The 23,904-nt window shown below is 40.8% G+C and overlaps 1 protein-coding gene across 1 annotated transcript in view; it reads right to left on the reverse strand.

The window, feature by feature from the left end:
* Positions 1 to 114: 114 nt before the first annotated feature.
* The window catches only part of nkain4 (sodium/potassium transporting ATPase interacting 4), a 53,067-nt gene continuing 29,277 nt past the window's right edge, over positions 115 to 23,904 (reverse strand). The window contains exons 5-7 of the mRNA XM_031745516.2: positions 12,931 to 12,991; positions 3,150 to 3,234; positions 115 to 2,443 (exon numbers count right to left, since the gene is read on the reverse strand). Of these exons, the coding sequence (XP_031601376.1) occupies positions 2,434 to 2,443; positions 3,150 to 3,234; positions 12,931 to 12,991 (156 nt within the window). The 3' untranslated portion in view covers positions 115 to 2,433. The remainder of the gene's footprint in view (positions 2,444 to 3,149; positions 3,235 to 12,930; positions 12,992 to 23,904) is intronic.

Here is a 23,904-nt window from a genome sequence, read left to right on the forward strand (position 1 = left end):
GTTACCAGATCATTTTCTACAATAAACATTTCAAGCTGCCATCATATTTATAGCTTTGGGATTTTTTATTTTTTTTACAAAAACAGAATGACCTACTAAATGACACATGGGACCATCAAAAGAGCACATTCTTTTATTAACAAACACATATTTACATGAGCACAAAGCACAATTCTGGATAAATAGGAATACACAATCAGGTCACATCGGGTTGGAGGAACACAGGACGCAAAATGGAAGAGAAAAAAAACCATTTCCACTTTCTATAAAAACAAAAAGTATCTACACAGAGAGACTCTTTTCAGTGGAAATTTAACAAATATAACATGTTTCAACTAATACCAGTCACCAGGTTTAGGAAAAGGCTGTATTGCACTGAGAGGAAGACCTGTTTTACATTAGGATTTTAGAAGCATTTTCCTATTAATACTGATTATGTTACAATATGAGGTGCTTTGTGTTTTTACTCACACGCTAGCTGGCTTCCCAGGAGTGTGTAAACTTTAAATTATAAAGATAACAATGACACAAAAATTATTGCATCTCTCAGACAGCGAGGTGATCAATCGAATGGAAACAGTATTCAGATCATTTTAAGAATCATAACAGTTGAAAAACTGTTTGTCTGGCAGTAAAGCACATTTAAGATCACAGAGGACTCTGACACGCACTTGATAGCTGAAGGTGCTGAAAACAGAAATGAAAAAACTTCCACAGAAAAAAAGCCAAGTGGCCAACTATTCCAATCAATTAACACAATGCAATTACTTTCAAATGGACCAAATCTCAGTCTATATGATGTAGCATACAACTGAAGGAAAATACAACTATGAAAACACAAAAATAAGAAACAAATGCTGGCCAGGAAAAGTGCTAAAAAAAGGGAGTTTTATGGAAGGTTATGCATGGAGCAGAAACTCAGTAGCCTTGAAATTTGCACATGAATACTTTGAACACCAGAGGGCAGTAGTGATTCACACAACCAGTAAGGCGTGAGCGAATCTGACTTCTTCTTAATGACACTAACAGGAACAAAAGAAGTGCTACCAATCAGTACGGGCGATATGAACTTTTTCATTTGCCTAGGAATAGTTGTCGTGTTTCTGGGTCAGAATACAAGAAATTTAAGTTGCCAGTTCATATAAAGCCATTTAAAGACACCAGTTTTGCTTTTTACTTATTACTTAATATGCATAAAATTACAAAACAAAACAAAACAAAACACTCCAACATGCTCTCAAACAATCACAACTGCGACTATTAACACTGACAATTTAAACTGCTGAAGTGACAGGAGAAAACGCTCTGATCTATTCAGGTATAGGCCACGCTACTTCTACACTGAAGACCATACCCAGACATCTCAGCACTGTTGTGCTCAAATATGAACAATGAAACAACTTCTATTGTTTTCTTCAAGTTAAAAATATGCTATGTAACCTTTGTTTGAGTGTGTGTAATGATCACCCTTGCCAGATCTGACAGTAGTTAGAGGGGGACTGACGTGAAAACAAAGCTTTCAGCGTATCATCTAGCACAAACACCTGACACTTCAGAAACACCGACTTTGTTGTTGGTGAAAATAGTCACAATAATAAGACTCCCGAAATAAAACTAAGACTCGCATGCCATCCTTTGTGTCTGAATGCCTCTTGCAGGCTCACGCTATTTTGCATTCTTGATAGCTCACATTTTCAAACTCTAAATAAAAAGCTAATTTTAACCCTCCCACTTTCATTATTTACATTTTCTATTTTTGACAGATGCCCCTGTAGGTTTGGTGCTTTTGTTCCCTCCCCACCCTCTACCTCTACCTCTACACTCCCCTGTCTCTTCCTGTTCTGCTTCTGTATTTATGCACACACATCCTGGCCTAAAGTAAACAGACAGCACACAATAGCTCATTCCACAGGCTCCACTGTAATTCAGCCCTCCGGCTAAGATTTCAGCCAAACCAGCAACAATATGCTAAATCAGTGAGTCCTCTAAAACACAGCACCACAGACTGGCAATGATGGGCAGCCCCTGATTACATCCACAATGTATTTAATAGCTGTACATGTTCTATACAGTCACAGTCTGGGAGAGGGGGGGAGTATTTGCCCATTGTGGGCAGGTTGCAGCAGTGGGACCACAGCAGAGAAATCAACACGAACAAAATGATTGATACTTGCCTAAATACACAAATAACCCTAAATACATGCTTTGTTTTACTGCAATTCCCCAGCTCCCTAAACCCATCACGATGGACCCTTACAGAGAAATGTTGGCTTTTCTGGGCAGTACACCAGCAAATTACATGTTTAAAGGACTGAAATCAAAAGAGGGAGGAACGTCTCGCGCACCGAAGCGCACTGGGACGTTTGTGTCAAAGCAACCATTTTGTCTCTGTAGGAATTTGCTGCATCACCTCCCCGCTGGATGTTCTCCTATTTACGTAGACCTGAAAGGGACAAAAAGATAGACAGAAAGGGCAAAGCTTTAGGACTTGTTGAGCAACTAATGGAAAAAGACATTTCTATTCACACAAACACACACACACTTAGAAGAATTTCTCCAGGATATACAGGTAACTCTCAGTAGGTTGAGAGGGGAGAGGAAAACTTCCTCCTATTAGAGACAGAGTTGATTAAACTGTCAAGAAGCTAATAAAATATTCATTTCATGTTGGCAGAGAATTATTACATTACTTCCCAGGCTTATTTTTATTAATTCCTCTGCACGACTTAAGTGATTAATCCAATTGTGGACATATTTTTATGTGTTTTTCTACCAGTAGCTGCCTGTGGACACACACACTTACACACAGAGTGCTATGAAAGGTCTCGATATTCCCCAAAGCAACCTGACAGGATGTAGCATGTTTCAGACAGTAGTTTACTCTCCAGACATGAGTCATATCTCCAGATACTGAGTAAGCAACTCTGTGTAATCTCTGTCAGCAAATGCTGTATTGTAACCTAGAGATGCTGACACTAAACTCTGGCATGGACATGAAAGTGGAGATTATTTTCTTGCACTTTCCAATGCATGTAAAAGTTTCACGATCACAACTTGCACCAACAACAATGTGAAAGGTCACATAAATATGCTTCCAACGCACAGAGACAAATACACATGTAATGGGATGAGAGCGCACTCGTACTTACGGGTACATGGGCTTTAAGAGGAGATGAGATGATTTCTCATTGACATGGTAGAGTGGGAATGGGTCAAATCCTCCAATAAAATCAACTGAAAACAAAGTATTGAACACATAAATCCCGGAGTAAATCAAAAGACAGACAACTAAAAATACATGCACGATTAAAAAAAGGAACTGAATGAAGAATGAAATGGAAACAAAAAGACACAATGGGAACAAATGGAGTGCACAGATGTTGAAATGTAGGCAGCTCGTGAACAACAGTGCAAACTTTGAGACTCTTAGTTTGACAAAATCTACAAAAGTAGAAGGAGAAAAAGAAGGAAAGAAAAAACAGTTTTTCATCTGTGCATCTGCCTCAAGCCTAAGGGAAAGCTTGGGAACAGGTGAAAGCTTGCCAGCTGTCAAAATAGCCTAAGCCTTTTTATCGCTCAGAAACAGAGGTGACCTTCAGCCACCAAATTGATGCTCAAACCTTTCTGTTTATTTTCTCAGTTAAGAGTTCAGACTCTAGGCGAGGTGCAGATGAGCGAGCGAGTGTTATGTCATGCGAGAAACAGAAGGACATGCTGGTACCAAAGTGCACTGTGTTTTTCACAGATGCAGAGAGAGGGATTTTTGAGATGGATGGAAAAGGCTTGGGGCTTTTGAGGGGACATAAACGGCAGAGAGGGAGACAGACAGAGAGGGGAGGAAAAAGGAGGAGAGGACGGGGTGCGTTACGCTTGTCGGTCTGACTGACAGGGAGCCAAGGAGATTAGGGAGTCTGTGTGAAAAAGGCCAGCGTGTCCAGGAACTGCGAGTCTCCTCTAAACACAGCGAGTGGAAGAAAAGTAAAAGCTGCACCCTATTCAGTGGGAAAAGACACCAAATATATATAGAGGACCCTAGTTGAGTGAATAACAAAATGAGCACATCTGTTTCTTTTTTGGAACCCAGCAGCTGTGGTGGAAAAACACACATACAAGCCAGCCATAGAGACTAGTGGAAGGCCCAATCAGTTCCATCCAGATAAGAGGAGGCAGGGGTGGTCTGCTAAATGCTGATAGGTAGACAGGATGCACACACCAGCCAGAGGGGTTGTGCTGTGTCACCCCTTCCTCTGACCCTGTCCCGGTTTCCAGGCATTCACTGTTTCATCTGCACACCACAAACACACACAGATGCCACCCACCCACCAAAAGATACAAAGATGCACACACTCACACACACACAAAGACCTCTCCCCTGCTCTTTTCTGTACGAGTGATTTTCTCATTATAAGCAGGTGGGGATCCATCTCCTGCCATGATAAACCGTGCTGAGGAATACAGCTGGATGATAATCATGGTTGCCATTTTTAGACACGCTACAGCTCGTGGGATAGCAAAGCAATATCGCTCGGTGGATCCCTCCACCAGTCCGTGAATCTAATACTCTGGCTCAGAGTGAAATATCAGGTTGACTACTGGATGGATTGCCACAAAATTTGACACAGATATTCGAGGACTCCAGAGCAGAAATCCCAATGACTTTGGCGATCCGTGTGCCTTTCATGTAATACTACAAATAGGTCAACTTCTCCACTTGGAAAGTATTTGAAAGTCAGATTTCTGTAAAGAATCTTGTGACATATTCACTGACCAACCTAAACTTAAACTGGGCCCAGTGTGTATGTATTGTATTATTTCCTTATTTTCTGTCATGTATATACACTGTTAGAATGCTAGTTTCTCCTATTTAGCAGAGCCAGAGTTAAAAATAATAAGCTCGGGCATGTCCAAGCAATCCTCATAAGCTCTTTTCACAGTAGTCTTTTCGCATATAATTGCTAAGTAAACACAGGTATTACTAATTAATCAGTAACATTAATTATGGCTCTGTTTTTAAAAGACAAGAAACAGCTGTGAAACACTAAATAGAATGGGGCCACTTCTGTTTAATCAACCTGGGCTACGATGCTTAAAATTGCTGCTTAGAAAATGACCTATGAGCTAAAAACTAAGGCTTTTACAGTACAGAAGCCCCACCCACCTGCTGTTCAAACCTTTTGTTTACAACAGACAGCCAATCATAAGAAAGCTGGCTTAAAGGGAGGGGGAAGGGTTGTGAAAGAGATTGTTTCATATAGATGATGAATTGAGGGGCTACGTCTGCCAGGACCCAAATGAGGATTATTTTGTGTGAATCATTTAAATCTGCTTTATTAACATTTCAAGAAAGAAAGAAAGAAATCCTGGCTTGGGCATAATAGGTTGCCTCTAAAGCTGCCTCTTCTCACTCTAATGAAGACATTCAGTGTGTCAAAACATTACTTTGCTCTCTATTAAATGCTTAATTTATAACCCCGACCTCTATTCCTCCTACAGACTATATTGTTTTTCAGCCAGTTAATTGCTTGTTCCATGTTGAATCATTTCCCTATTAATTACAGCATGCATCAGTCTGACCCTGCTCTGAGGTCGGTCTTCTGTGCAGCTCACTGATCCTTGATGGTGGAGAAATTGCTGAAAAAAAAAATCCATACGACTGTGTTTTTTCAACATTAAAAACACAGCTCTCTGAAAACATGTCAGGTGTGGTCATCAATCACACTGTAATGTGTTCCACTTTACAGTGAATGTTTCAGACTGTAGCAATCTTTGTCGATGCAACAGTAAATAAAAGTGAAAAAACTGTTAAGAAGAAATAGTGAAATTTTCCAAGATCAAATGTGGCTTGTTTATTCAGAACAGATCTCTTAAGAATCTATTTTTCCTTTGGATTTTGCAGGATGGTAAGCTTAAAACACACACTGACAATCTAGTAACACCAGTGCAAAAGAAAACCTTTAACAGGAGAGATTATTAAAACAGATAGTGGTGGTTTTTTGACACCAACAATGACAGAAGCAAGATCACTCTCTTCCAAGCAGATTGAGCAAACTGTGTTTTTTCCCCTTCTGCAGACACATGCAAGATATGAAAGGTATGTAGGTCAGTAGTTAAGGCATCTAAGTAGTGCCCCCAAACAAGCAGGGAGTAATGTAATGTAAGACGATTATGTTTCAGTTCAAGTGGAAATCAGAGGACCTGTACTGAGCCAGCAGAGATACAGACAGTCTGTGTGTGTGTGTGTGTGTGTGTGTGTGTGTGTGTGTGTGTGTGTGTGTGTGTGTGTGTGTGTGTGTGTGTGTGTGTGGGAGGGGACGGCAGGGCTTCGCTTGAAAAATTAGACTAAAACAGACGGAGTATAGTGTAAGGAAAATCATGAAAAACAAGGGTGAGAAATGGCAGAGACAAAGACAGAGAGAGTGATAAAAGACTGGACAGCTCATTCAAGACTTCTGTAGAGAGAATCTGTAATGATGGAAGAGGTCAATTAAAAGACACAGTTGTGGTCCCTCTCACACACACACTCCTAGCTGGCTCTGCATGTCTGCATCTCTCTCCTCACACACGCGCAGCCATCTTTGCTGTTTTATGCATTGTTATTCTGCACATAAAAATGTTGGGTGTGTTTGATTGAAAGTGCATTTAAATTTTATGATCCATGCAAAGATGAGTGAGAGTAAGATGTTCAAGGGAGAGATGGAGTCTGTAGAAACTTTGTCTGCATTAATGATGTTTCTAAACTCCTCCATCCTGTTTTCTTAGGAATTTCCGACTCCGTCGTGACAGCCATCATCCACCCAAATGAACTCTGCACTATTTAAACACTTTTTGTTGATTGCTTGCGCTTATTATGAGCTGTTATTATAAAGTCTTTGAAGATAATATATCATAAACAATTACATTAATCGTCGACCTTATGTTATCATAGCATGACCAAAATTACTGCAACTTTGTTCAGTGAGCTTGCGACTTTGTTGCCATTTTCAAAGGCAGGGACCAGATCTGTGATGATAAACTGGAAATGAAAAGAACAATTCAGACTGATTTCAATGTGTTGGGAATTTGTCTGTACTTATAGATTAGACACCAGTAATGTGCAAACCTGTCTGAGAACAACTGCAATCACTGGTCAACCCCTAACTTTTACTAGTCGCAAAGAGGTTGCCACCCTAAGTTTACTTTAATGTAACTGCTGATCCATTAAGTATGTATTGATTTTGAAATTTGTTGACCAACATCCTAATATTTTTTTTACTATTATTTTGCTTCAATTGCTTGTTGGGCAGCTTATAGACAGAAATTCATGCATCTTTGCTGCCTGGATCCTTGATTAGCATATATTATGGGGCTGGCTAATCACCCCGAAACACTTGCTTGTTGGCTTTTTGTTTGTTTTGGCAGATCACCCCCATTTCTTTGTGTTTTTGCAAAAGACCCTGGAGAGCACACTTGTCTACTGTAACATTTGCAATATTTAATGCATTCTCTGGTTCCAGCCTCTCCATTGTTTCTTTTCGTTTTCATATGTCTGGGTATTTGACATTTAGTTGGGTAAAAAAAAAGACCTTTATATTAGATTTTATATTAGAAACTGATTTGTCACCTTGGTTGACTAATTTAAAATTTATTTGCATAAACATCAGCTATTAGGTCAATGCATCAATGGAGCGATGCTTGATCCTCCAGTTTCGGGTCACACTGATGAGATGTTCACAGGTACAACATAAATATCAGATTAATATCAGCCATTATTTAGTTTGAACTACAGCAAATGAAAACAGCTGCGGTGAAAAGGGACTGTAGTTTAATTAGCACAAAATCTCTGACAGTATTGATTTCCAACTCAGTGGAATGCCACAATATCATTAAAACCTCCAACTCTATTGTCAGCTTTAAAACAATCCAACTTATAATTGTTCAGCTTTAAAAATAATTGCAGTTTATAATTCAGTTCCCAGGGACTGCATATGCAAATTAGCTTTAATTGCTGTGATATTTTACTTTCCCTAAAAAAAACCAAAAAAAAATAAAATAAAAAAAATAAAAAATTAAAATTCTTACTGCAGATGCAAATTAGTTTATGTTGGGATATTACAGTTCAGGATACTTTTGATTAACATGTGTCTCTGCTTCACCTCAAACTACCAAGCTATGCCTGGCTTTGTTTCTCAACCCATCATGAATCCACAAAATTTATCTTTAAACACTTTTACCGTTTTAAAAAAAAAAAAAAAAATTTTTATGGCATAAAAAATAAGATGGACAAGGAAGTACAGGTACCGCCCACCTCAGATTTGCAATATGATTAAGTTAAATTTCATTTGTAAAATTGTGATTGGGATACTGTTAAATGTCAATGGAAATGATCTTAACGTTACAGTGTGTAAAATATCATGGCTAGATGTCAGTAGATTGCAGACAGATTGCAACCTTCCTAATTCAAGGGTATAATCCTAGTTATGGTGGCCACTGTTCATCTGTACTGAGTGTAGGCTGTAAGTCTGCTGTTCACCTCAGCTGGTGTATACATGTATTTACTCTGAAGCAGGCTGTAAACTTTGTGAAGAAATTCTGATAGTCGATGAGTCAGTTAAGTTCACTTGTGTCTATGACAACAACACTGAAATTAGTTATTGAGGATATCCTAAACTTTTCTCTCGGTACGTGAAATTTTCTTTGAAGTCGATCTATCATTGTTGGACTCTGGCGCTTAGTCAATAAACTCTCATATGATGTGAGAATTTAATCAAACTGTTTATCAGAGGGAACGTGTGATTTTTAGGACACTCGAGCGTAACATTAACTGTCATAACGTTAACTTAAAACTAGCTGTTGTTGTTTAGTGGGCTCACTGCTGACAGTAACTTTGTTATTATCAGGAATAAATCAGCACGCTTATGCAAATTTTCACGTGTTAAAGTCCTGATTTCAGTTCAGAAGATGAGGCTTGTGGAAAATAGGTTTGAGATTAGTAAGAAGAAGAGGAAGATTTTTAATTCTTTAGTGGGGGGGGGGACCCTTTCTTAGATGATAAAACATAGATATGAACCTTCATATCTGAAGTCTGAAGGCCTTTATTCACCAGGCGTGTAAAATCCATGTGAATATTTTGAAGCTTAAAAATATTTTTCAGACTAACCTATTCATTCACGCCGACCACATAGTTTTGCTGGACCAATTTGTGGCATTTTTCTTAAACCCAGCTTGATTTTCCAGACTTTTCGGATACGAATAAAGATATCGGTCCAATCCAATCACTGCATTTGGGAACAAGTGCACTCGTAGCTCAAACATGCAGTGGTACTGAATATACAAATAGTAAAATAATACTATTTTACCTCAGACACACAGCTAGACGCTGCTCGAGTCACTCTGCGCTCGGAAATCATTTTTCTGCGTCCTCAGGTGTGGTCCCAACTCTGCCAACAAGAGCTTAACCTGCTCCACTGACATCCTGAAACATGTACTCCTGGATTAAACCATGAAATTCTCCCTGCTGCTGCCTTCTCGTTAGAATTGGATGAACCAAGAATTTCAGTTTCTTCCTTTGCTTGTTTAGAAACATCACGACCAACTCATCATACCTTGATGTCGACTTCATTTTTTTCACAGTGTATTCTTTGTGGACAAGTTTTCCAGTGCCTGCTCCTGCGTCTTTTTAATGGATTAATTCAAAGTTCACGAGATCACATCAGTTTGTTGTACACTAATCAACGTATTTTTATATGTACAATATTCTCTTTTCTGTATAAAATGACCTCAAAAAATGACTGACTGCACTACTAAGGTTAAGTTGAAGTATAAAAAAGAAAACGAAAATTTTCACAAACGAGGCCCTGAACATGTGCATCCATGTTTTTGAAGATACTAGAACTTTGTTATTTTGACCTTCTCACACAACTTGATGATACCGCCCCCTGTGCATCCTGCCCTATAGCTCCTCTGTCTGTTTTTAGAGAATTTTCTGCAGATGTGACTCAGCACAGAGGGCGGCAGCATAATTAGCAGACAAGCTAAAGCAAGCTTATCACAGTGCTAGGCGGCTAACTCCATGACCTACTTTACAAAGAGGATTTTCCCCACCACTCACTCTGCTGGTGTGTCTGCTCACCGCAGATAACTCTGTGTAACAAATTCATGCACACAAAAATAGACAATCACCTACACTCAGTGAGTCAGTCACACACAGTCAGCTAAACGCGCAGACGAACACATCCAGGTACGAACGAGTGCGCGACCACGTATAGATGCACTTGTGAGTGACAGAGGGAGAGAGACTCACATCAAAAGGGAGCTCACTCATGCACACACACACACACGCATACACACTCTATCAGTAATAAAGCCTGAAAGCCATGTCAAACCCTGAGCTGATGGTATATGATGCTTGTTATTCTGCCCATTGTGTCTTCTTGGCTTTTTGCGAGTGTGTATGTGCCTGTATACACGTGTGTGTGTGTTCATTTTGCTAGTCTTTACGCAAGTCTGAGCACTCAAATCCAACTCAGTCCTGTCCCTGGAGAGTGAAAGAGTGCTTCGCGTGAAAGGAATTCCTCTCTTATCTCCTTATTCATGAAAAGCTCATCATGTCTCTTGTTGTTTGCATATTGGGTCCTTTTTCTCCTCCCAACTTGGTCCCGATAAACACCTCCCTCTGCTCCCGTAATGTATGCCCACTCTTTCTCTCTCTCTCGCACAAGCTTTCTTTTCCCTCCATCCCTCCAGAGGATTGTCTCTACCTTTCTTCTCTCAGTAAGGCGCAATCAGCCGTGGAAGTTATTGACCAGCAAGGCGCTTAATGAGGCTGATACAACGAGTGACCAGAGACCTTTAACTTTTTACAAGCACACCTCATTAAAGTTCAAAAGCCAGATATGGTAAAAGAGCGGGGGAAAGAGAGGATTTCTTAAACACAATAAACCTGGGCTATGATATATTATCATTCCCTAAACCTGTGAAGAAACTGGGAATTGAAATGAAGCAAATGAGAGAGAGGAATATGGAAGATATAGTTCTGAGTAGGAGGAGAAATGCTGAGACAGCCAGGGAGCTCGGTGGAGAAACTGGCTTTAATCTACACATCAAATAGGAGGAGAAAATGAGCACAGAAAGTGGCTTAGCTGGTGTGTGTGTGTGCACCTGTGTCTGCTCGAACAAACGTGCATATTGGTGGGTGCGTACAGGCAAAGGGCTGATTACAATAACAAAGAGCTAGCACTTGGAAGCGATGTAGCAGCGTTTCACTTTAACACAGCCTGGGCCAGATAATTAAAACCAATAAAAATCACACCACAATCTTTTTTCACCCCAAGCTTTTTTCTTTTTTAGCCATCCTTTCACTGTTTGTTTGGGGGGTTTTTTATCTCTTATTTTTGAGAGAGGATGACTATCCACTTCAGTTTTAATGGATGTTCTCAATGAGAATGAACAGAATTCAAAAAAGAAGGAGTTGCTGAAGGAAAAAAACCCTACTTTTAAAAAAAAAAACTTGACTTGAACTGGTTTTGCCTTCAAAGCAGTACTTATGGTTGACTGCTGATTAAGTTGTACCGGCTAGAGCTAAGGCTGCAAGACACTTGGGTGGTGATGCAAACCACTCACAGCCTTTGGTATGTGACCACCTAAGAACTGCTTAGACCTTTGTAACACTGGTGTGTAGGAACACACAAACACACACGCGCACACACACACACACACACACACACACACACACACACACACACACACACACACACACACACACACACACACAGAGGAACCACATCTCAATTCCACCAAATTACAAGAGCCTGCAGTTTTAATTCAATTAGTGCATGTAGTGCTTTGTTCATTACTCTGTTTTCAAATCACATTAAAAGCTACAAAAGAGACATGAACACAGCCAGGCTCTAGAAATTAGTATTCTAAAAAACGTGTACATAACTATGCCAGTGGTCCATTTAACCACTGAATGATATATTTGTGAAGACAGATTCTCAAGCTTGTGTAGCTATGAGAGCTACTGCAGAACAAATCAGAAATTTATGACTACCATTGACCCTTAGATCAAATTTTTCCTGGCCTGTGATTGGCTAACCTCTTGCAGGACCTCCGACCTGCTGCCTATGAGGTCACAGCAGCTGCGTCATTTATCAAAAGTGTCCGTCTCTGCTTCCCCCCCATCTTCTCTTATGACTCATTTCATGCTTCCCTGCTGTCTTTTCCCACACTCTTCACCAGCTCTGTGATGTTTATGCTTGACAGGAAAAGAATGAGCCTCTCACCCTCAACTAACTTTAACTTAAGGAACTAACACAGATCAGCATACACCAGAAGAAAAAGAGCAAGGGCCCTGAGATAGCACACCGCGAGGAGTCGCTTCAGAGAAGAAATCTAGATGTTTCAGTTGCTCCAAAAGAAACAGGCCTGAGGGGGGGAGGCAGAAAGGTTTGTGTTTGTTAACAAGAGCCCCATCTCACCTCTACCAGGTATGAGACAGCAGGAGTGTTAAAACGTGGGGCACACAGAAAGAAGAAAGTGAGGAAACAAAAGGCCACAGTACATTAAAGGAGGGAAATAACAGGTTTCCAACAACAGCAAGGATGACAGACTGCGAGAGACAAGGCGCCCAGCGTACATGTGAAAGCGAAAGGAAAGAATGGGCTGAAGGAGGTGTGGAGAGTAACACATGGCTCCTTTGGTTCTGGAGGGAAAGAAAAACAAGAGGGCCCAGCTGGTGTGGGGGAGGAAGGAGGTACAGATAGGAGAGGTATAGGGTGGGACAGGAAAAGAGGGAGAAGAAGAAAGATGCAGCTTTATTCCCCTCAACTCAGGCGTTTTCGTCTCCCTTGTGCGAGTGGTTCTGGGTGTGATTCACTCATTGTTGTGAGGCTCCTTTGCAAGAATGAGTGTGTGTATGTGTGTTTGTGTGTGTGTGTGTGTTAAGTCACTCACAGCTGTCCTCCTCCTCAGTGATAGCGCTGACAACATAGCAGGCGTACACGAAGCCAAGGAGCTGCGAACACACAAGCAAACATAGGAGGTTAGACTCCACAGACCTGCCAGGGTGAAGTTAAGCTGCTGAGCGCTTTCCTCGATAGACAAAGAGACAATAAAGGAGGAACATGTGTTTGTTCTCTGCATCCTTAAGTAACTGGATGATGCAACACTGCTCAAAGAGCAGGGTGAAAGCCAGAATAATTTGATCATTAATTAAATCTTTCTGTGAACAAGAAAATCGAGTAATCATTAAAGACATTTATTGAGCGAAAACATTTTAAAAAGACACCTTACAAATTTGTGCTTTACTTCTTCTTCTTTTTGCGATTTTGTACAATTCTAATGAGCTTGGAAGTCAATATTTGGTACCTTTCTTCTTCTACACAGCCTGAACTCTTTTAGGTAAACCTTCTTGTAATTTCTTTAAGTAGTCTTCAGGAACACTTGTCTAGCCTCCTCTGGATGTTGGCTTCCTTTTGTCTCGTTCTTTGTCAAGATGATCCCACACTGCTTTAATAATGTTGAGGTCTCCGCTCTGATAGTGTTCCATTATGTATCCAGGTATGGCTCTACTGCACTGCCAGTGTGGCATGCTGAAAAATGAAGCCCTTGCCAATCAGACCCTTTCCAGATGGCGTTCCAGTGTGGCTCAAAATCTGAAAAAACTTTTCTGAGTTCATAATTGAGATAAATGTAGCCCCAAACCGTGACACAGTGCACATAATGCAGAGATATGAAAAGGTTTTATGGTAACAGCTCTAAGGGAATCACAAATATTTGCAAAATAATCTTTTATGCCTGGCAATTTGTGCTATCATTAGCTTAATTGTAGGTTCAACTAAAGAAATTAGAACAAATTATGTGTTTTTGCAACAGGCTGCTTGTAACAAAGTGCCTAAAACTGGTTCTTTGCTAAGCTGTCTGTTTATGTGCAGACACAACACTGATTCATAACTTGAGTTAGATGCCTTTTTTAAATGTTTGAATGATTCATAGGTCAGTATTAAGTGGCTTAACAAAAAAAAAAAAAAACCCAAAACAACATTCCTCTGAAAATGATCAGGTACAATGCCTAGACTGAAAATGACTAAAGAAACAGCCGGTGTCCAAAGAAAAACTTTGAAAGACCTCCATAAAGCGTATTGCTTTATATAACTATTCCTCGAGAGCACTTTAATAAAGACAAACAAGTCCTGCTCCTTGGAAGTAAAGTATAAAGACATGAGGGGTGTCTCAAGCACTGCCAAAGCACTTAGAAATTCTCTTTTGATAATGTGATAGCCTTGTGGTGAGGAATCCTGAGAGAACTGCCATCTGACTCTACAGTTTCCCTCTGCTCCTAGAGCTTCATAGCGCCTCTCAGCAGTGTGGCTGGAGCTTTACTGTTTTGGACCATTCTTACTGCTGATACTAAATGTTTTTCTTGGGAAGCAGGCAGCAACAATAACAACCTCTAAAAACTCTTTGCCACCATACCTGCCCGGCATAGAAAGGCAAAGTTAGTGTCTGGCTGGAATACACAAAGGAACATTTAGTCAGTAAAAGATACTGCAGTCGAGGGTTTCTGCCAGAAAAGTTGTTAAGCCCAGTGGCTGGATTTGGCCCCAGAGTGGGGGATTTAATGTTGCACTCTATTAGCACAGTTCTATTCACCAGCTGCTTCTGGTGAAGAGAAAGAGACAAACACAGGGGAGTTTATTTCCCCTTTCTACCAAGAAACGTAGGATACAGCAGGAGAAAAACACCAAGTCATGGTTTCCCTGAGTACACATTAAACAATAACTGAAGGAAAAAGGGTGTTTAGTCATAACATTTCCCCATTTCTTTGTTTTCCATTTTATTTCTACTAACACTGCAACTCTTTGAGCTTTTAGATACTTATAAAATACATTAAATAACCCAACAGCTGCAACTTTTGTCACCAGAAAAATATCCCTATGCTCAACCCTGTCCAGGATTCAACCTTGGCTGACAGAAAGAAAAGTCCCCTCCCTGAAAATAAAAATGCAAAGCCATTATTATGATAGCATTTCTCTATACTGGCTGTATATGAGTAAGTGTGTGTGTTCACTCTAACTGTAATTTGCTTTACTTTGGCCGTAGGTTATGGAGTGTGCATAGAGTGGTTGCCTGTGTCCACAAACACAGCAGAAAGCAGCAGAGCCAGCACACAGCTGACTATAGGAGGAACACATGTGTGGGGAAACACAGCACTGAGAATGGCCCATGGCACTGGCAGATGGCTGTCATCAACTCAGAAACATACACAGCGAGTCTCTGCACCCAGCCACCCATCCATCATTTGGCACTCTGCCATGCCAATTAAAACAGCGTCGGGCACGCTGCCCTGCTCGCACACTGGGTTCACAAACACAAAACCCGAGGGGGTAATGACTGTGCGCGATGATATCTATTTATGTAAGATTCATTCAACATATAACTTAGCTTGGCTGATGTAATTATAGATGAAACAAAGATAATGCGCTGTTCGTCTCTGTCGTTTGCGTTTTTGCTCCTTTTTACGCATGTACAAAATATGTTGGGCCCTCACTGAAGTTCCAGATGTAGATTAAATGTTTTATTTATGAGTGAAAAGCAGGTGTCACATTTAGTATAAAAGGGAAGGGCTCTGTCTCTGTGTGGGCTAGATAAGATACTCTTCTTTCTGCTTCGCTGTCACTATATTTTTTCTTTCTAATATCTAATTGCTGGTCTCACCCCATCCATTACAGTGGCAGTGAAATGGAGGTGAATTAGCATATGTATAAAGCCAGTGTCAAACACAAGATGGTGTTAACAGCAGGGGGCACACCCCGTTTTTCAATTTTATTGTGTCTCGGTGTGTGTGCCCATGTGTGTTTTGCCTGTAAAAGTGTGTGCTCTTATGAGTTAATATATGCATGAGTGCATGTTGATTTAAACTTCATAAAAAAGGCCCTGATTTCTGCAGTCTGGGGTTGACTCAAACATAGAATAGTCAAAGCATCAGCGTAGAAGGCCAGAGCAGCAAGCAGATGCCTGTGTAGCATACACAAGTGAGTCGAATTAAAGTGTGCGTCGACATAAAGTGTCTATGTAAGGTTTGTTGGATAACTGAGCTGCCAGAAAAGCTTTCATGTGCTGCTTCATTGATTTTGTCGGTGTCTGGACATTCTTTCACAAAGAAAAATTTTGCCATTTTGATTGAATACCTTTGCTGTTATGATTATGGCAGTGAAGAACAATGTAATAGTTCATGGTCAATTTAGCGATAGCAGAGAAAATATAGGCAGTAATTTTAAAGCAAAGCTATGTGCACTGCAGTGCAATTGCCCAACACTGCTTTGGCCTAATACATGTAGAAGCAGGTTGCTGGTGGTACAGATGTCTGTCAGATTACACTGTAATGTGAACAGAGTAATTTTAGTGTGTACCTTTTGCCAGATGAAAAATATTTCCTGTATCTTAACAATCGAGAGATGCAAAATTGTGATTCATAGTATCATAAAATGCTGAGATGTTTTGGTGTCTGATATAACAATTTTACTGACTATCACTCAAAGTGTGCCCATCGAACGGTCAGACATGGGAAATAAATGCTGACAGCAAAACAGATCAAACACTGCATGTTACAGCTGATTTTTATCTTCCATTCGTCTTTTATATGGTTTCCACTAAATTTGGACAATTTAGTAAGAATCAGGTCAGGATATTTTTCCCGGTTGTGCTTTCTCAGATTTAGCACACAGCAGGAAATTGTTTGCGCTTCTTTAACTACCTCGGTGCGGTTAAAGCGAGACTGCTGCCTGCAGGCGGGAACACACATGATTCAAATTCACAAACAGTAAATGCACAGTTTTATTAGCTGCACTATTCACACACTGGTTCAATCCCAACACCACACAGACTTTGCACAAAGGAGCTGGCAGGTAGAAGACTTAATGTCATAAGCCTGAACCAACTCTGTCAGGTGATGTCTAGAAAAGTCAGGACTGCAGCTTTGATTTTATGTGTAAAATCAAAGCTTTTGGTGTCTGATAGAGCTTTGAAACTCCCACTGACAGCAGACCATTTTCACAAAAGCAGTTTGCAAGTACTGACACGTAGCTCACAAATGGGAAAACTTCATGTGTCAGGAGGCCAAAAAATTCCAGCAGTTCTCCTGTTAACAATTAACAGCTAACAAATTACATCTCTCTCTAAATTACATCTCATAACAATTGACTGCAAGAAAGTCGGACACTGCATCTTAGAGCTAATCTTAAACCGATCTGTCTTCAAGTCCTTTTTTATATTACTTCCATGCATATAGTGCGACAGGAAATGCGATAAAAAAAAAAATCAGAGACGCGAACACTGGGCGGCTTTTTGCTGGAGGCAGCAGCCAATATAGGTCGGTGTCCTCAATAACAAGTGACAGTTCCACTTATGTATCATTGCATATTAAGCATCCTTAAATGAAGCTAATAAAATGCCTGTCTCTCTCGGTCTCACACTCAAACTTACACACACACACCAACACACTCAGCTTTCGTCACCTATGTGCAGAAATGAATGTCATATTAATTAAGCACATAAAGCCCCCGCATGTCCTCTGTGACTTGACCTCAGTCTTTCTGTGAAGACGTGCCACACTAAAGCCAACTAATTTGGCTGCCAATCATTTTTCCTTCTCCTTTGCGCTGTGTACTTTCTGTGTCTTTATGGTAGTCACTTTTCTAAACACAGGTCTATATGTTCCTGTCACTCTGCGATCTGCAAACCTCCTCTGCTCTCTTTCTCTCCAGCCCTGGGTGATTCCCGATTTTCGGCTCTTCTAACATTAAATACCACTCTCTTCTTTATTTTCTCTCCTTTGTCTCTGGGGCTGCTGAGCAGTGAACAGTGATCTCCAGAATTAATAACACAGAGAAAGAAGCAAGCAGGCGGACAATTGGATACTATAACTTCAGTTCAGGAAAACAAGTAAAGATGTCCTCCAGTGGGTCTTCATGCTGCCGAGTGAACTAAATAGGTATTAGTGGTATTTCAGTGCCATTTGCATTTCTTCTCTCAGATAATGAGGCCGAAGAGAAGTTAAAGGCTCTGACATTAATGTGTGTGTGAGTGAGAAGATCAGGCACAGAGCTAGAGAAAGGTTACTTGTATTTGCATAGGCTAATGAAGGTCAAGTTTACATTGAATGTGTCTGTCCAGAAAGACACAAAGCCACCTTTGACTCATAAACATCAATCCACTGGGCATGCAGCTACTTTGGTCAACCACTGTAAAATAAATGCAAAGTGCAGCTCATGATGCTCTGGTGTCAGTTTTTTAGGAAACGAATGTCAGGAAATCACTAATGTTATTTAAATTCATTTTGATCGAAATCATAAAACATCGCGTTCATCACTTGGAGATTATGAATGTGGATGTTATAAAATCTGAGCTGCCTGTGGTTTTCCAGTAAAAAAAAAAAAAAGTACATTTGTCGTTGAGATATTTTAGTCATGTCTGATAGGAGCTGGTAGGATAAAAACCACTTCATGTCTAATCTGAGTCAGACAGTTGCGTTCTCGCATTCAGCTCAGCCAGGTAAAGTTAAAGGCTGCAGTTCATGTGTGATAATGACTTAGGAAGGCATTCGCTAGTTACAGCTTTTCTAACTGGAAGAAATGCTGCTTTTCTATTTCAAATAAGTACTTTGATATTCATATCAATGACAAATATCAACAATGGATTTTGTGAAAGATAATTAGACTCCACAAAAAAAATATTTGACAGTTTATGAAAATACTGATCATTAGATTTATTCAGTCACATTAGAGTAGAAATAGAAGGTAACCTCTGCGACTAATGCTGAAATTGTGGTTCACTAGTGGTAGCATGTTGGGAGCCCATGGACTGCCCCTATAAAAGGAGAAAACATCTGTGGATGGAGAGAGTGCATAAAATATGTGGTAAAACTGGTCTGTGTGCTACTACTCACCTTGTTGTTGGTTTTTCCAGGCGGCTGGGTAAAGAGTAAAGTTATAACATACAAAGAACTGAAGTGAAACCGAGTGTTAAAAACAATGCAAAGTGTCCACAGCAGCCCCTGTTGATACTTTTTTGGTCTTTGATTTTTTTTAAGCTTCTCCCTTCCTGGTGATTTCTGCTGTTGGTTTCTTCCCTGTTCTGGCCCATCACCATTGCAAATAAGCACAAAAACAATTGAACCTTTGACAGCATATACTGCATCATCATTATATTAGCTATTCATACTGTCATACTGTCATTATATTAATGCTGCTATCCTGTGAATGTCATACTTGCTTTTGTTTGAAAACTTATCTTTGTTTTATTGTACCTTTTATATCTTACTATTTTTATTATATTTATTATTGCATTTTGCACCAAGGGAGTTGCACTCCATTTTCGTTTTGTACCACAAACAATAAAAAGAATTCTATTCTTTTGTCAACCAATCAGTATGTCACCAAATCATTGTAGTCGTGCAATTGGGATTTTGAAGGACTTTATGGAAGCACGCTTGTTTGAAAACAGTTGTGCAGTTAAGCAAATTTGCATCAAAATTATGTATGTAGACATGCTGCCAGCATGTTGCAAGCAACTGGATTTGTGCTGAGGACATCAGCCTTGCAATTCATTTTTCCAACTCAATTAGTTGCCAGCAGGTCATATTCTACTTATATTCCTAGGGTTGCCTGGTATTTTGCAGTTAAATAGCCGTTTTGCAGCAATTGCATCACTTTTTGTGGAGGCATTTCAGTTTCAAATCTGAGGCTCTGGCTGGACTCTGCATTTCCGATGAACGTAGACTGCAAACGAGTCGCAATTTTTCCCAATTTATCAAAGTTAATCACCATATTATCACAAACAGATTGCATTTAATTGCCAACTTGTTCCCATTCATCCACAAACTGATAGAAGACTGACTGTCTTATTGCTGTTTTATCACCATCCATCACTTTGAAGACAGCAACTGACTGCAAATGGTCACAGGCCTGACCCCCTCCCCTTCAAAGCAACCATTTCAAAGGCAACAAGCTCTCAAGTTGTCTCCAGCCCCTGTTTTGCTTTGCACAAGTTCAGCTTTAGTTAACAGTTTTAGCCCCATATACTTCTCTTTTCACCATGCCACACTTAAATTCAGTTTATCTCAAAACGTCGTCAGTTCTTTGCTGCCTGCTTAATGCATGTGCTCGTAGCGATGGATATCTGGGTCGATCTGCCAGCTAATTAACACAGTATTGACTGCGGCTCAGTGTCAGGAGAAAACTCACTGAGTGCACTACAATTAAAGGAATTTGCAGGTAAAACATACCACGTGGGAGAAAGGCGGAGGGGATGCAGAGAGGCGCAAAACAGATAGAGAGGTGGTACAGATGTCCTGTAGGTTAATTACACAGGACTCTCTGCCTGACAATAAGGTGCCAACTCATCTGCAGAAAATTCGATGTGTGTGTTCGTGTGTAGGCAGCTGCACGTTTAATGACAAACCATTATAAGGTAGAGAGTGCACAGTCCACATTTATCAATGTTTTCTCCCACATACGCAAACACACGGGCCTGTACAGCTGACATACAACCACAAGGCATTGGGAAGTGTCTGCGGTGCTTATTTGCATCTTTCACATCAAGTAACTGCACTTAACAGCGTGCTAATGTCACACAAACACAACAGGCTTACCCAAGCAGAAATAAAAGCTGCATAAAGAAAGCAAACACAGGCTGTTCTTCACACGCTGCCCCACACAATAGATTTTAGATGAAGTCTGAGTGAAGGAAGGAAAAACGGGGCTCTGTGGGATAAGAAACGAATGGACTGAAGCCGAAACAAGAAGGTAAATAACAAAACAAGTTGACGCTCAATGAGCAAACAGGTAAGCGAGCATCGCACTGGAGATGAAGTCAACTCATTTAAACTTGCTTGTGTTTCACTTCCACATTCTCCTCTGTTGACTCTTCTTTTTGCGCTCTCTCTTAAGTTTAAAAAGACCAAATACTATAATAAGATAATCTTTATCCTTCACCCTGCAAAACAGATTAACAATTAAAGCTCTTGGCCGAGACAGCCTTTGAAGTATAACAGCGGCCAGTCGCTTTTTTCTCTCCTTCTTCTCCTCTGGTCTTGAGGTCTTTCTCTTCTCCTCTTTGCTTTTGGCTGCAACCAAGAGCCCTAATAACTGCTCACTACTGCATTATAAATCTTTTAATCCCAGAATCTTTATAATCCTTTGAAGCAGAAGCTGTACAATCTACAGTGCAGCTAAAACGCAGTGTCAATGCTGACATATCAGAGAGGTGCTTTGTGCCATTGTTATACTGGACAATGCACAGCTATTTAATGTTTTTGGAGAAATCCTCCAGATGGCTCCCAGTGCAGCTTACACAAAAACAGAAAAAAATGCATTTCCAGTAGTGCTGCTCAGCATGAGAGCTGGAATAAAGAGCATGGACTAAAGGACTCGCCAAAAAGAGCACTCTGACCTCTCCGATGTATCAGGGGGTAGCCTGGGTGCCCGTGATGTTTTAACGCTGGTGAGCTGAGAGAATCTCAACAGCCAAAAAACACACACAGACCCTGTAGGCAAACAGACCCCAGAGTAGTGATCACAGCGGTCTACTCATGGCAGCCCTGCTGAAAATACCCATCTAATCAACTGCGGGTGCTTCATCCACCATATTACCCTGCCCCCTGGTGCTAAAGCAAGCTGCGCCTTTAAAACAGAGAGTAGACCGACATCACAGAGCTGTCAAAGCGCAAGAGAAAATTAGAGAAGGAGCCCAAGTGACACTGAGTGAGCAAGAAATGCATTGTCATCGTTTGTTGTTTAGGTTCTTGTGAATTTGAATGACGTGAAGGTCAAACAGTGCGAGATGTGTTCAGGAAAAAGACAGGAAGACGGGCTGAGCTGTGAGAATGTGATGTGGGAAAAACATGAAAACAGAGGAAATGAGCAATGGAACGAGAGAATGACGCACACTGCCGATTCTCCCGTTATCATCTTCCACCCATTGCGGGTTTCTAGGGAATAGAGATGCAACAGAAGAAAGCATTGCCTGTGGCAGCAATAACCTACGCTAAATGATATGATATCTGTGTGTGTATGTGTGTACACGAAAGCACTTTCTCCGGCTGTTTTATGAGTAGCTCAGCATCTCAGACAGCTTTCACTGTTCCCTTTAAGCTTGTAAGAGTTATGTCTACAGATGTAAACTCAATTTCACATCCCGCACCATTTTTCTTTTCCTTTTTTGGCTGTCTTCCTACCCACACTCTACCTACCTCACTGGAAATGTTTTCTCAGACACAACTGTTTTATTTACCAGTAAAGCAAGTTCACAGGAGTGAAAGAAGAAAGACGGAAGATGGGACGATACCGAGAGACGACAAAAACAACTGTGGGTTTTCTGCTGACTGCATTGATCTTTTAATGACTCATTCTTATAGCGCTAGTATGATAACCAAACCCAGTAAACAGCGATATGTACTATAATATCGATTTAGTGAAGGCAACAAAGAATAGAAGGACAGCGATGGAGGAAAATATCCCTCGCAGTGATAAATGAATAATACATTAACCCAGTTCGAAAAGGTTGCCTCCACTTCAAGCTCATCCTTCAAATCTTGAAGTTCCTTTTTTGGCTGAATGTTGCCTGCAGCAGCAGTAAGCAACAAAACAAGGCAGCCTTCCCCAAACCCAAAGCTTTACTTCTGAAGCACTTCCATCCAGCTTATGACAAATCTGAGCTGATAGATGACAGCGATGCCTCCATTATTGGCCGATGGATCCACATTTTTCAACTTAATGAAACATGCTCCTTGGAGCCCAAACTAAATATTTAATGGCCTCTCACTGCGACCTTGAAACCCCTCTAACAAAGACAAAGGGACACCCCACTTTCTTCCTTTTCTTTTCAACCATCCCTTCAGCTCTCTCTTTTTCCCCGTCTGGCCCCGTTTTCCAGCCAGAGAGGAAAAGGGGACTAACCAAAACAACAGCGGACATCTCAAAAGGATTCAATTTTCCTAAGCAGCGCCCTGGTTTTACCCGGAGAGGAAGTGGGGATACAGGGAAAACGTTGTCACTCGCGACGCTAAGTTTTCAGTACCAATTTCCCTGCTTCTCTAGGGAGCGACTCCCGTGGAGTTGCAGTTGAATGCTTGGTTGAACAATTTCATGTAAATTGCAGGCAAAAGGGTGTTGCCGTCTCATGTGGAGTAGAAATCCAACCAAGGCGAAGGATAAACCAATTCACTGTGCATAATGCAAGTAGTAATGAGGTTCAGCGAGAGTGCCGGGGCTGTAAAGTGAGGCCAGCCATTTTATTATCCTTCTCCGTGGGGGCCATGGGATGAAATCCAGTGCTTCTCATGGACGGGTCCCTTTGCTTGTTTCCAATCTATCAAACTGCATTCACGACACTTCCCCAGTTGTAAATAATTCCAGCATTAGATAAAATCAACAGGACTCTGAAACACACTGGTGCATCATAGTTCAAGGCTGACAACATCACTGCGTGTTCACTCTCTCTTTCTGTCTCTCACCTACTGCCAACATTAACTACTCCACATGTATTAAAGTGACAATAACTGTGAAAAATAGGTGTGGATGTGTCACGGTGCCCTGGCACCCATCCAGGATTGGGGCAGTCGGTCATATATGTGTGTGTGTGTGTGTGTGTGTGTGTGTGTGTGTGTGTGTGTGTGTGTGTGTGTGTGTGTGTGAATGTCCATGCTGGCAGGATGTGAGTTTTGATACAGAGCTTATAAAGAGAACAATAACAGTCCTTCCAGTGTTTGAGTAACCCGTTAGCATCTGGCCGTTCTGAGCCTCAGCAGACAAAACAACTGAGCAATTTTTCATTTGGAGACCAGGGCAGAGGAAGGTAGGCAGACAAAATAACAGGCTACTGTGGAACTGTACCAAAAAAGAAAGCTTAAAGTAAGACAAAAACATCACC

Source organism: Oreochromis aureus, linkage group 20, assembly GCF_013358895.1.
Source record: "Oreochromis aureus strain Israel breed Guangdong linkage group 20, ZZ_aureus, whole genome shotgun sequence".
In the NCBI taxonomy this organism is placed as follows: Eukaryota; Metazoa; Chordata; class Actinopteri; order Cichliformes; family Cichlidae; genus Oreochromis; species Oreochromis aureus.